Source organism: Stegostoma tigrinum, chromosome 26 (genome assembly GCF_030684315.1).
Source record: "Stegostoma tigrinum isolate sSteTig4 chromosome 26, sSteTig4.hap1, whole genome shotgun sequence".
NCBI classification, from domain to species: domain Eukaryota; kingdom Metazoa; phylum Chordata; class Chondrichthyes; order Orectolobiformes; family Stegostomatidae; genus Stegostoma; species Stegostoma tigrinum.
The window spans coordinates 41,808,906-41,823,539 of NC_081379.1; the positions used below are offsets into that span (position 1 = coordinate 41,808,906).

A 14,634-nucleotide genomic window follows, 5' to 3' on the forward strand; every position below is an offset into this window, starting at 1 on the left:
AGGATATCTTCTCAGGGCTAGAAAAGAAAATGGAATGGGAGAGGAGGGATCCTGTAGTTATCATCCACCCTAGCACCAACCACATTGGTAAGACTAATAAGGAGATTTTGCTGAAAGATTTTGAATAATAGGGGCTTCATACAAAAGCAGAACTTCCAAAGTGATAACCTCAGGATTAATACCTGAGATGTGTGCAAGCTTGTATAGGGTTAATTAAGTCAAGGAGTTAAATGTATAGCTAAAATTTTGGTGTGGGATGAATGAATTTCAGTACATGGGAACTGGTTTCAGTACTGGGGTAGAAGGGAACTATTCTGATGGGATGGACTTCACTTGATCCATACTGGGACCGGCGTCCTGATAAATTGAATGACTAGGGTTGTAGATAGGGCTTTAATCTGAATAAGGGGAGGAGATTCCTGAAGAAGTAATAGGTAAGCTTACAAAGTAAAAAGACTTGGCAGCATTACAGGAAGGATATTTAGATGACCAGAGTGGGACAAGAAGGGAAAGAGTGTAGAGCCATAAAGTAAAACAGCAAAAAAGGTCAAAGGATGAGAATGGCAAAAGGCAATATCAATGACCTCTTACTGAAATGCACATAGGGCTTGGAGCAAATCGGCCTTCACAGTAGAAGATATCAATAGCATTAACAAAATCCAAAATCAAGAGTCAGAAAGTGGAGAGGAAATAAATATAATCACTTTCACTTGAGAAAAATTAATAGAGAAACGAATGAGGCTAAAAGCTGGTAGGTAGCCAAGGATAATTGTTAGATGCACCATGATCCCATTGAAGGGTGGAGTAAACTCAATGGGCTGAATGGTCTCCCACTGCTCCTGTGCCTTATGGGAATATGAGGAAGAACTATTTTCTGTGGTGAGTGAGCCTGTAACTCCCTGCCTGTGAAGGTAGCCGATATAGAAACTATGAATGATTTCAAAAAGAAATTGGATGGCATCTTAGGCAAAGTAAACTATAGGGATTGGCTGGGACATTGGGACTGATTGAATTGTTCCGTAAAGAGCCAGTACTGATTTGATGGACTAGCAATGACTCTGCTATAGGAGTTTGGATTGTCTCTGGTTAGAAAAATGGGTGCAGTTTTACTGAGCAGTTAAGTGCAGGATGCCCCATTGTCTTGTACAACGTATATCTTAAATGAGGATCTGATCTGGTGGATACAGAGACTAGTGAATATCTATTGACTCTCTCCATCTTTCTGTGGAAGATTTTGGATGACTTGATATAAAGTGATAGCTAGCTGCAAGTTTTGAAGGAGTTTGAATAGTTTATATACAGTGGACACCTGGCTGATGTAATCATTGGATTTATACCTAAAACAAAGTCCTCTGGCAGTGAGTTGTAAACCAAGGTGACAGTGATTACCTAAAACTGGGAGAGAATTGTCCAACAGTTAGTTGAGTTCTGTTTTGTAATATCTGTTATTGCAATAGATTCGACTGGAAATACAGAGCAGCGTCAACGCCATCAGAAAGGGTCAAGATGGATCAGCATTTTGCCTTTTGTCTTCACCTGACATTGCTGTGTCTCATTATATCACTTGGGACTTTGTTGAATTTTTAGAAGAATGTATTTTTGTTGTCCTTGACTCTCACTTGCTGTCCTTGGGCTCTCAGTCACTATACTGCATGTTTCTGATCTCTCTCCCCCTACCCCAGCCAACCCATCTAGACATTTACAGCTAGTGGGCCGGTTAGTTTTAAGAATACTCATGTTTGATCCCGAGTTCAACTTGGTTCAAAGTTATCAAAGTTATTTATTGCTGGTGGATTATGTGTTTTGTGGAACATCTGTCTCTGATCCTACGTTTGGCCAGATCTAAACAGTTCTACTGCTTCCACTGAACAGTGGTGTTATGATATCCAGCAGTAATCTCTCACTCCCAACTCAGAGGCCCGACTTTGAACCCCACTTTGTTAACCTGAACATATCATCTGGCCTGATGTTTCAGCTCAGCGTTGACAAGACAAGCCATCTTCTGAATGAGATCTTGAATCAAGTTCCCATCTAATCCTCTCAGATAAGCATGTAAGATCCTACTATACTGTTTTAGCAAAGAGGAAGAGAGTTAGTCTTAGTATTCTGAGCAACATTAATTCTTAATTTATACATACAACTATTTATGTTGTTGCTGTTAGTGGGATTTTGCAGTGTCCAAATGGCCTGATTCCCAAATGGAAGCATTAACTATATTTAAAATGTAATTCAGTGGCATTTTGGCAAGTGCAGTTCCTCATTTTTGCTGCATAAATGGAAGTTCAGATTTCCTCATTGGTCTCATCTTTTCATACTCAATAAAGCTTTCTAGGGTAAACTGATGGGATCCAAAGTCTAACCAAAATCTAAAACTTTTCAACACAACATTTTCGGGATAGACTTTTGACTAAGTACATTTGAGCTTATAACTTTTCCCTTTCAGTATGGGTTCTGTTCTTTTGAGTCAATCGGTAAGGCAGGAATGTCTGAGTTGTACAACTGGTAATTAGAACCAGAACAGGTAATTGTGAGTCATTGTGACTTTCGTTGAGACTTGTGAATTAGGAGCAGGAGTAGACCAGTCAGCCCCTCAGTGAGTTTACAGTGTCCTGGTAGGTGATCTTAACTCTACTTTGTTGCCTATTCCTTTTACCTTTTGCATCCCTGGTTTGTCTAGAACTTATCTACATCTACTTTTAAATGTTTAATGATCCTGCCTTCACCATTCTCTGAGGTGACAAGAATTCCACAGACTCTCAACTGTCGGAGACATCCTCATCTCCATCTTAAATGGGAAACCCTTTATTTTCAAATGTGAGGATTGGAAAAAAGACACATTTTGTTGAGGCTTTTTATCTTCCACTCATCAGAACCTTTGCAAGAATACTAAACTAAAGGGGAACAATATTTTTTAATATATGAGAGGAGCATGATGATTGATTGACAAATGATCCTGATTAGTAACAGCATTACCATGCACAATGCACCAGTTGGATAATGACTGACGATTAGCTGCCATTTTTTAAACTTTGAAAATGTTTTTCCGAGGTCCAGTCTCTCCCACAATGGGACCATCCTTCCAACCCTGTGAAACTCCTTCAAAAAGATCATCTCTCATTCTTCTAAATTTGAATAAATACCTACCTAACCTGTTCAACTTTCTACCATTTCAGGATCTGTTACCAGTAGGAAATTGCCATCATCCTTCACCATTAAGCAACTTATCAGAGAATAAAAGACAGACTTGCACACATCTTCCCTGTATCTCAGGAATTCCGGTAGCACTGAGTTTAAAAAGTTCTCAAAATGTCTGTGTTGTAACATAAACAACTTTGACATGAAGAAGTGGCAGTTAGCATGTGTTGTGCTGAGATGTGAGACATCCATTATTGTCGAGTTTATTTCTATTGGGACCTGAATCGAGAGAGGGATCTGGTGCCAATAGCAGCACAAATCAATTTTGAGGTTATCCACATCGAATTTGCAATAAGCTTTCCCTGTTAACTTTGCACTTGTTTCAGTTCCACTGCAATCAAGTTATTTGTAAGTGGTTTGTCAATGTGCTGTGTAACATTGAGAAATACCTGGTTTTGTATTGTAATCTCTAAATGATGAGATTCCGATAGATTTCTCAGATTTTGCCTGCTTTAGAATTGGTGTCCCGTATTAAGGTCATATTTATTACCAAAGGTCAAAGTAGACAGGGGAAATGAAACTTTTACCCCAAAGCACTTCTGCATTTTAAAGCGTTATCCGAGTGCTTTGATTACCTCTGTAAGACAGCAGTAAAGACCTGGAAAGAGGGTTAATTTTGGTGGCTCAAAATCTGTAGTCAAGAACGCTGCTGCCGCCATCTTTAACATGGATATTCTACAGATTCTGAGACCTTGGTCTTAAGTCTGGCCAATGTTTCGAGGAAGGGAGCTAGCTTTTGGAAACATTGGAAGCTGACTAGCCTCTGGCAAAAACCCCAGGAGAGCACTGGAATAACAAAAGTGTGGATGAAGATTTCAGAAGCAGAGGGGCTAAGGTAGAGCTTTGGAATATGATTCTTTGGAAGAAAGTAATCAATATGACGTGGAAGTCATAGCAGTGAAAATGCAGCTTGTGGATCTGGTTCTAGTTCAGCCTGAGGCAATAACTGGGAAGAGGGAGGTAATTCATGATGAAGGAGTGGAATTTGTGCTTATAGTCAAAAATATTAATTTATGGGATGTGAGTGAACTGGGAAGAGCCAGTGTTTGTTGGCCATCTCCAATTGCACTTGAGAAGACCATAGTGAGCTACCTTCTTAAGCCACTGGTAACTTAGTTAAGCTAATGTTTAGAACTGTAGCTTATCATAGAGTGGGTGTCAACCAATGTGTCTGACAGCACAATGGCAGTGGAAGGATTTTGAGAACTATTGGTAAGGCAGAGCTAGATACTATCAGCAGAAGTAAAGGAACTGACCCATTCCTTCAGATCATATCCCAAAGGCAGCATGCAGATCAGGAAGAGGAGAGGCCTAAGGACCCATGTTTCAGAGGTTCTGAAATGGACAAGACAGCAACAGAAGCTGCTGCTGGTCATGCTGTGACTACAAATCAATAAGTAAGAGTGATGCCAAATCAGAGGTACCTGCACTCAGTTCGACAATGCAAGAAAGCTGTTGAAAGTGGATGGAGTAGTTGATCATAGAGTCACAGAGGCATACAGTAGGGAAACAGATCCCATATCCAACTCATCCATGCTAACTGATTCCAAAATAAACTAGTCCCATTTGCCTACATTTGGTCCATATCCCTCTAAACCTTTCCTGTTCATATACCTGTCCAAATGTCTTTTAAATGTTTTAACTGCACCTGCATCAACCACTTGCTTTGGCAATTCATCCTTCATATAAAACACCTTCCTTGTGAAAAGAGATAGCAAGAACTGCAGATGCTGGAGAATCTGAGATAACTAGGTGTGGAGCTGGATGAACACAGCAGGCCAAGCAGCATCAGAGGAGCAGGAAGGCTGACATTTCAGGCCTAGGCCCTTCTTCAGAAAATCAGGAGGAGCCTTCCTGCTCCTCTGATGCTGCTTGGCCTGCTGTGTTCATCCAGCTCTACAACTTGTTATCACAGATTCTCCAGCACCTGCAGCTCCTGCTATCCCTGTTCATTTCACAATCGGTTTCCAACTCACACAGCACGCCCAATTCATGCCAGTGGTATGAACAATCCAAGTTTGCAGATTATCAATAATGTTATACTTTGAGGAACTCCTCAGTCTGTTTGATAATGTAGGAGTGTCCAGGAATTGAAAATGATTCTATTGTTTGAAGACATGGTCTGATCTTGGAGTAGTTCATCTATAATTCTATACTGTCTAACTAGCATCTTGTAAAACTATTGATGCCTGTGCACAGTGGGGCCCATTGCTGGGATTGATTTAGACATTTAATTAGGTCTGGAAATTATAATTGAATTCTCCTGATTCACCATTAAGTGTAGATGGGGAGTAATGGCCCATTCCGTAGTTACTCTAAAATCCACTAATCTCCTACTGATGGAACCTCCAGTAGTCAGACCTGTATCAGACCAGGCTTATCTCTAAAGGTATACGTGTGGGATATTAAGGCAGGCGTTCAGGTGGTTTACCATTTCTGAGTAACCAGTGATACTGGATGATAATAGCCTGACTGAGAATCTCCACCAGTACAAGCCACCATGTCAACCTCAGAGAAGCCTGTCCCTGGGACTTGGTATAACCAAACAGCAACATAAACACAGGGAGAGATTAGGAAGCTTTGGTCCACACTTTAACATGTCTGCAGAACAAAAAACAGATATACTCTCATAATTCCTGGTCACGTCCCTAAACCTCTGCCAAAATGAATTTAGAAGAGCCCTGGAATCTGGGGGTTTATGTTGAGAGGTGTAAACCCCATGTTTGAAAATAGTCACCATCTTAACTATTGTCAAAGTAACTACTTTACATATTGAATTAGACGTGGCCAGCAAAAATGTCCTCATAATGTCTCCTTCACTGTGGTTACTTAGTGACAAGCATGTTACCACTCCAATCTTGCAGTGAAATAGCGACTCCAGGATTTCTCAGGTTTGTATCACTCTCGCAGAGTCTGAGGAAAGAGCCAGAGTCAGAAAACGTAAGGCCTGAGGGTGACCTGAGATCTCCTGCTGTGTCTTCAACCATTAGTAAACCAATAGCTTACATCAAGCTATGCATTCTGTCCTTAAGGAATCCTCGAGGCAACTGGTTTCCCTGCTTTCTGTGGTCAAGCTGAAGGGAGAAGGTAATACTAACAACATCACCACAATTAAATCCAGCAAACCTTAGCCCACTGTTGATTGGTGTTGGGTGTTATTCATGTGGTTTCTTACCTCTGAGACTAAAGGTTGTGTGCTCAACTTCCTGTCCAGAGATTTAGGCAGATAATCCAGATGGAGACTCCAGTTCTCTGAGGCTTTTGATTGCTCTCAAAGCCCACCCAAATCAGATTACCAGCACCCAACTCCGATCCTGATCAGCTTACTGTGCATTAATAGTGACCACACATCATTGACTGATTGTGCAATGCTTTGAGATATCATGAAAGGTCTCAGTTCTTTCTTTGATTTTACCGGACATGCAAATCTTGGATCAATATATGTAGAGTCATAGAGCTGTATGACATGGAAACAGACACTTCGGTCTAACTTGTGCATGCTGACCAGATGTCCTAAATTGATCTAATCCCACTTGTATCCCTCTGAACCCTTCCTATTGACATATCCATACAGAAGCCTTTTAAATGTTGTAATTATATCAGCCATCACCACTTCCTCTGGCCATTCGTTCCATGCACACACCACCCTCTGCGTGAAAAAATTACCCTTCAGGTCCTTTTTAAATCTTTCCCCTCTCACCTATACCCTCTAGATTTGGATTCCCCTACCCTGGGGAAAAAGACCTTGGCTATGCATCCTGTCCTATGTCTGGTCTATTTCACAACAGCCACACAGTAATTGTCTGCGCAAGGCAAGATCCAGGCACACATTGGCTTCTCTCATTTCCTTCTTCAGGGAAGACTCCAATGATAGATTTTAAATCATTACAAAATCGCAGATCATCCTTTGGCCACCTTTGTTTTAATTGTATCAGATACTGAAACATGCGATCAGGACCCACCGGAATTGGAGCCAAAGAGACAGAACGGTCATTTGAGAGACCCAGAATTTCATTGTTGTTTTAACCAAAAAAAAGTACATTTTCTCATTATTGCTTCAGAAGTTTAACAGAAGCCACACCAGCCTGAGTTTTTGTTTTTGTTGTGGCTGATCAATGTGAGAGTCTTGTCTGGCTCATTCTGCGACCACCCCTCCCTCAGAGCAGTGAGCTTCAGGATGAAGTCTTGTTGATGGGAATGTGAGATGCAGGGAGAATGCCCGCAGTCAGTCATTCCTGTCGCTAGACTGCAGGGTGAAGCATGCAGCAGGTGTCGTGTCCACGTATGGGCGATGTGCATCGGTAAGGGCACGGGTTAGAAGGCCTGCTTTGCCCTTCGTTTCAGTTGGCACCTTTGCACAAAGAGCTGCTTCGTCTGACTTTGAAAGGTAGATATCATTCGGAGCCTCAAGCAGCCTGAAACTATGAGGAGCTGTGAGGCGGCCTCTCCACTCACTGGGCGCAGAGCGGAGGTGGTGGGGGTGGGGGGGGGCACATTCCTGCCGTGTAAAATGGGAGCCAGAGCACCTTTTTGGTCGGCGTGGTGCCAGCCGCCGATAGGGTTTGATCGCTGCTTCGTCCTAAAGAGCATGGCCTCCCCCCACCCTGCCCCACCAGCCCCCCTCAGCACGACCTACTGCTGGTGGCCTCGTGCCTCCTCGGAAAGGGCTGTCTGACTGAGCTGCTGAGGTCTGCTCTGAACCGCAGCGATGACAATGGCCCAGGGCCCACTGGCGACTTCCTCCACTATGTGCCTTTGCCAAAGAGCCAGGACATGTCACCCGTCCTGAAAGACAAAATAAATCCCACAGGTTATTGTTGAGTTTGCAGAGAAAAGTTATTGCTACATTAGCTGGAGGCTAATGTATGGGATAGACAGCAACCCATCGCGTTTCGGGAACAAGTAAAGACTCGACTTGAGATTTTATTTTTATTTATCCCTATTATTTTCCCAGCTCCCTTGTTGTGCATGTGCAGGCGTGAGACACAGTTTAAAAACTTAAACTTTAACTTAATTCGCAGCCCACCGCCAGGAAAAACACCAATGTGACTAAGGCATCTGTATCAAGCAGTGCCCTTGTAGGGGCAATGTCTGTGTGAAAGAAAAAGTGAGAGGAAGGGTACGGATCAAATCGAAATAGAGTTTGTGGGTGAAACAAGGCACTCCTCACCCCACAGTTTCCACTTCTCCCAAAATGCACTGAGAGTGCCAGATGGCTGAGATTTTATGAATGACTAGTTTATTCTGGGGTGCACTCTCCCCTCTGAGTTAGCAGATCCTGGGTTCAAACCCTATTCCAGAAACTTGAGAAAATTCTAGACTGGCACTCCAGCACAGTGCTGCGTTGTCAGAGGTGCTCTCTTTGAGACTCCACATTCAGCTCACATCCCGAGAGAACATAAAACATTCCATGGCAATGTCTGAACAAAAGTCATGCAGTCCTCCACAGAGTCCCTACTAGTATAAATCCTTCAACCAACATCACCAAAACAGGGATTGGATAGTTTCAAATTCCTCTTTGTGGGAGATGGCTGCGTGCAAACTGGCTGCTGAGTTTTCTACCTCAAAAGCACTTTCTATTTCTTATTTCCAAAAACACTTCCTTGACTTGGTAAAGCACTTTGGGAGAACTTGTAATCAGGGATAGTCCTATATAAATGCAAGTCCTTCACTTTTTTTTCCCAAATGGCTAGGCTATCTTGATTACTGATCTCTAATACTTTTGTTCTGCTTCCCATGTACTGCACTTCAGATATAGTGATAGAGATGTATACCATGGGAACAGACCTTTTGGTCCAACTCGTCCATGCCAACCAGACATACTAAACTAATCTAGTCCTATTTGCCAGCAGTTGGCCCAAATCCCTCTAATCCTTATATATTCACGTACCCATCCAGATGCTTTTTAAATGTTGTAATTATATGCAACTCCACCACTTCCTCAGGCAGCTCATTCCATACATTCACCACCCTCTACAAGAAAAAGTTACCTCTCAGGTCCCTTTTAAATCTTTCCTGTCTCACCTTGCCTCTACTTTTGGACTCCCTTATGCTGGGGAAAAGACCTTGAGAATTCATCATATCCATGGCCCTCCTGATTTTACAAACCTCTACGTCACCCTCAGCCTCAGACACTCCAGGAAAAATAGCCCCAGACTATTCAGCCTCCCCGTTTAGCTCAAACCCTCCGACCTCAGCAACATAGTTAAAATTTCTTCTGAACTCAAGTTTCACAACATCCTTCCTGAAGCAGAGAGACCAGAATTGAATGCAGTATTCCATATGGCTAAGGGAAGGTGGTGAACACTGCAATCTGGAGTCCCAGCCTTCCCTCGTTTCCATTCTGACCCTGTCTTCTGGAGGCTTGTGAACCCAGCTGCTTAGACCTTCCTTGCAGCGCTATGAAAACACAATGATTTGAAGACTAACCAAAGGATGGTGACAGCCTGTTACCCATTCACCTCCAGTAGCATTGGCTCAGGTAAACCAGACACACTCCACCAGGTTTGTGCAATTAGCACAAAGGCTGGATTTACCCAGGCCAAGAATTTTGCCTTTTGAATCCTGGCCTGTGTTGTGCTGATTGTCACTAAACACGCCAATTAGTATTCCTAAATTAGGTTTAATCCGAAAGCTTTTCAACATGCTTTGCTTTTCTCCTAAATAATGGATTGACATCTGCTTCATGGCGATAAAATACCCCTGTAATCCAGGTCACAGGCTGAAACTACTTCCCCAACCATTGCTAGTATGCCCATGCTTCATTTAAAGGACCCAGGGGCTGCGGTGGTGTGTCATCACATAATATTCATTGGAATATAAAAGAATGAGAGGTGATCTTACTGAAATATGTAAGATTCCTAGGGGACTTGACAGAGTAGATGTGGAAAGGCTGTTTCCCCTAGTGGCAGAGCTCAGGATCAGGGGACATCATCTCACAGGAAGGGGTCACCCTTTTAAGACAGAGGTGACGCAGAAATTCTTCTCTCGGTGTGGGGGGTGGGTATGTGAAATTCTTGACTACAGAGGGCTGTTGAAAATGGGACATTAAGTCTCTTTGAGGCTGAGATAGATTTTTAATTAATAAAGGAATTAAAGGTAATGAGGAAAAGGCAGGAAGGAAGAGTTGAGGATTATCAAATCAACCATAATCTCATTGAATGACAGAGTAGACTTCTTAGGCTGAATGGCCTACATCTGCTGCAATGTCTTATGGGGTTGAGGAAAGTAACTTAACAATGGCACAAAGGCAATTTGGTTTTAAGAGCTGTGGGGGCTCATTCATTATTCCACTGGTGTTGTGCTAATGAAGGGTTATATTTGCTGCACAGCCCCTCCCTTGAGTCAGAAAGCATTGCACTTTATTTTCAGATCCCAGTGGGTTTTATTGCTTAGTAACAGCTCAAACTAGCATAGATCTGATATCTCAGTGTGAACCCTTCAATCCCAAAGGAACAGATATATGCTCAAAGTCAGACAACAACCAGAATACAAAAAAAAGAGAAAACAAGACATAATGTCCTTCAAAACATGCAATCTGTTGAAACGATTAACCGTCTCGCCCACAAAACCACCAACTGTTGATATCCAATCAGATGGTCAGTTATTACTTGAAGGGAAAAACATCTGTCAAAGATTATGGCCAGATAAAATATTTACAAATATACAAAAATCACAGGCAGGAAATACCAGCTAGTCCATCAACCTCCCCACACTCTTGATTACCCAAAAAATGTGATTTGATAACTTTCTAACCCCAGTGCCAGGCAATCTTCTATAAAAATCCATCTCTACGCTCCCTCTGAATTTATATTGCTCTCTGGTTTTTACTCTGTATGTCCTTCTTTGGGCTCCATTTAACCTCTGAGTCCTACCTCCTGCTCTGTCAAACCCACTCTGACTAAACTGCTGGCCATCAACTTTCTCTCTCTCCTTTCAATCACCTTCCTCAAACTGCTAAAACCACCATCCTTGAAAACTACACCAAACTCCTAATCTCTCCTTCCTTCCCCAAATTCTTGGACATGTTGTCACCTCCCAGATCCATGTCCATCATTCCATGTCTGAATCATTCCGATCAGGTTTCTGCTCCCATGGGTGTGCTAAAGCTGAACTATCTCTCGTTGTTCTTTTTAATCTTCAGGACTGGCAGGGATCAGAAAACCCTGCGTACTGTTTTAATTTTTATTGGCCCACCACTGATGGCAGTGCCTTTAGTTACTTGGGCATAAGCTCTGGGATTCCTTCCCTCTGTTTTCCTGCCTTAAGTCACTTCCTTTCTGGTGAAATCTGCTCTCTGTGCCCTGTTGTCGAATTTTCCTCCTTCAAAATGTCCTGGGGACAGTTTAGTAGGTTAATGATGGTACATAAATATATTTTGGGGTCAGTTGTTGTTGGGAGCAACAAACAAATTTAAAAAAAAACCCTAGGAACAGTAAGACCATAAGATATATGAGCAGAATTTGGCCAGTCAGCCCAGTTGAGTCTGCTCCATCATTAAATCATGGCAGATATGTTCCTCAACCCCACTCTCCTTTCTCCCATAGCCTTTGATCCCCTCACTAATCAAGAACCTATCTGTCTCTGTCTTATTTATTCTCAGTGACTTGGCCTCCACAGCCCTCTGCAGCAATTAGTTCCACAGATTCTCTACCCTCTGGCTGAAGAAATTCCTCCTCATCTCAGTTCTAAATTATAATCCCTTTATGCTGAGGCTGTGCGCTTGGGACCTTGTCTTTCCTACTGATGGAAACATCTTCTTCACATCCACTTTATTCAGAAGTCATTATTCTGTAATTTTCACCATCCACCTCCATCCCCATTCCTTCTAATCTCTATCGAGTACAGACACAGAGTCCTCAAATGCTTCTCACATGACAGGTATTTAATTCTCATTCCAAGGATCATTCTTGTGAACCTCCTTTGGACCCCTCCAAGGCCAGGATATCACTCCTTAGATGTGGGGCCCAAAACTGCTCACAATATTCCAAATGCAGTTTGACCAGGACCTTATACAGTCTCAGCAGTAATTCTCTACTTTTGTATTCGAGCCCTTTTGACACGCATGCTAACATTGCATTTGCCATCCTAAATACCAACCAAACTTGTATGTTAACCTTAAGAGATTATGAGCTAGGACTCCTAAGTCACCTTTGTGCTTCAAATTTCCGAAGCCTTTTCCCATTCAAAGAAAAATAGTCTATGCCTCTATTCTTCCCACCAAAGAGCATTACCTCACACTTTCCCACATTGTATTACATCTGCCACTTCTGTGCCCAATCTCCAGCCCGTCCAAGTCCTTCTGCAACCTCCCCACTTCCACAACACTATCTCTGCCTCGCCTGCAACCTTAGTGGCAAAATCCTCAGTTCCTTTGTAAGGATCGTTTGATGTATAATGTGAGTAGCTGTGGCCCCAGTATTGTCCCCTACGGAACTCCACTAATCGCCACATGCCATACTGAAAAAGGCCCCTTTATGCCCACCCTCTACTTTCTGCCAGTCAGCCAATCCTCTATACCTCTGCCTTCTAATTAGGGTGAAAATAATCTGGAACATTCTTCTTTGACCCCTAAAAGTGATCGAAATGAATCCAAGAGATTACATTGATCATACTTACGTTAATGGGTAAATGGCTAACAGAGAATAAAACTCCCAAATACCTACCATCCATGGCGTACAAACATCCTTGAGATCGAGAGCAAAAGAGGAAAAGAGAGAGACACCCTTAGGTGAACATTGTGAGACTGTGTACATATTTGCTATACCATACCACTTGCCCTTTGTGCGCAGTCTGCGTGCCAGATGTGGCTGATAAATTCTGAACAGTTGCAGTATTCTATCAGTTCTTGTCTTCCTGCAACTAGTATTACAATAGAAGTGACAGGACAATGTCTGCAGTATTAATGGGTTTTGGTGCACAGCTCTTCCACAAAGAACTGCCTTTTCCAATATTCTTTGTAAGGCAATTCTGAGCAGACTTAATACTTAGGGACTATCTCCAAATTGGGTTAAGTGCTTTGATAGTTCAGCAAGTATGGAAGTAAAAGTAAATCTGTGGGTGGATACTGTTATATTGTAAACCAGGGCTTTTTTCTCTTTTGGGAATAGGTAGAATGAGCAGTATGATGCTCTGTAAGTCCACTCCTCAAAGTGAATTAGCTCTTTCATCCTTCTCATTATAGGTGAAGAGACATATGGAGACATAGTAGTCTGGAAATGCTATACAGTCCATCCAACCTGCCCGAAACAATCATGGTCACTCAGACACTTCATTCGCCACGATCCATAGAGTCAGCTAGATGAGGCAGGGAAAAAGCAGATTGAAAGACCAAATATAATTTGGGAGTAAAATGTGAAGAAATGTTATACCCAACACCCCCCAGGCAATCTTCACTGAATATAAATGATATACTTCTCATAGTAAGAAAGAGTGACTGTGACAAAATGTGCCTTTAAGAGAGATTTGTTTTGGCCTGTTTCTCTTGAAGAGGAATGTTGTAAACTGGCTCTGAGATGTCTGCTCCATGGAAAGCAGATAAATAGTTTTGGCTATTTTTAGACAAAAGAAGCATGAGTGGGTAGAGTGAGGCTCACACAGATCGAAATTTAATTTAATTTTGCTTTTATTTGTTGAGGTTGGGGGGTTTTTAGAGTCAAAGATGCTAAATACAGCTCTCTCCCTGTTGCTGCAAAAAGCTTGAGTTCTCTCTCTGTTACTCAATTCATGCTTTCGGTTTTCTCCTTTTCCCTGGGCTGGGGAAGATAGGAAGTGAGCTACTCTGTTTTGCTCAATTAGCCTTTGCCAAGGGTGTGTTTATAGGATGATGCTATATTGGAACAGTTGATGAGTTGTAGTAAAATAACATATTATTTTGTTAAATATTTCAGTAGTTAAAATATGCCAAATCTTCTTTATTAGTATTTTAACTGTGGTGTGAGAATAAAGTGTGTTTTGCTTAAAGCCTAGTAGTTAGACCAATCAAATCACATTTGGAATGCAGTGCCTTACACTTGCCTTTAAATAAGATAAAAGTTAAGGCCTTGGCTGTCTCCTTTTTATATTCTGAGGGTGTTTAGTCTGGTCTATCACAGTGACACAGGAAAATCTCTCACACCAGGTTGTTTGCTTCTCTGGCCTGGGATACTCGATTACAGATAGAAGTAGGAAAGTGAAAGTTAAACATTAAAATAAAAAGTGCCTGTCCAACTCGTTGAAATTGGGATTACAAAATATAACTCAGACAGGAGACAATTTTGGACCAGAAATTAGCAATGGACTTGCAGGATGCTTCCTTTCCCTGAATATGATTTCTCAACATCTGTCAATCTCCTGTGCTAATCCATCCCAGCAAAATGCAGAGTGCTCAGAACAAAGCATAGTTGTGATATCTGCTGTCTTTAACATGCTGTTTAGTCTTGCACTGACCCATTTTAAAAT

At 42.0% G+C, this 14,634-nt stretch overlaps 1 protein-coding gene across 8 annotated transcripts in view; it reads right to left on the bottom strand.

The window, feature by feature from the left end:
* Nucleotides 1–7,111: 7,111 nt before the first annotated feature.
* The window catches only part of LOC125464226 (apoptosis-inducing factor 3), a 120,637-nt gene continuing 113,114 nt past the window's right edge, over nt 7,112–14,634 (bottom strand). For 6 of the 8 annotated variants that reach the window (XM_048556457.2, XM_048556459.2, XM_048556453.2 and 3 more), the window contains 2 exons: nt 12,861–12,881; nt 7,112–7,980 (listed from right to left, as the gene is read on the bottom strand). In XM_048556457.2, coding sequence (XP_048412414.2) covers nt 7,941–7,980; nt 12,861–12,881 — 61 coding nt within the window. In that variant the 3' untranslated portion in view covers nt 7,112–7,940. The remainder of the gene's footprint in view (nt 7,981–12,860; nt 12,882–14,634) is intronic. The other 2 variants (XM_048556462.2, XM_048556458.2) reach the window with 1 other exon arrangement.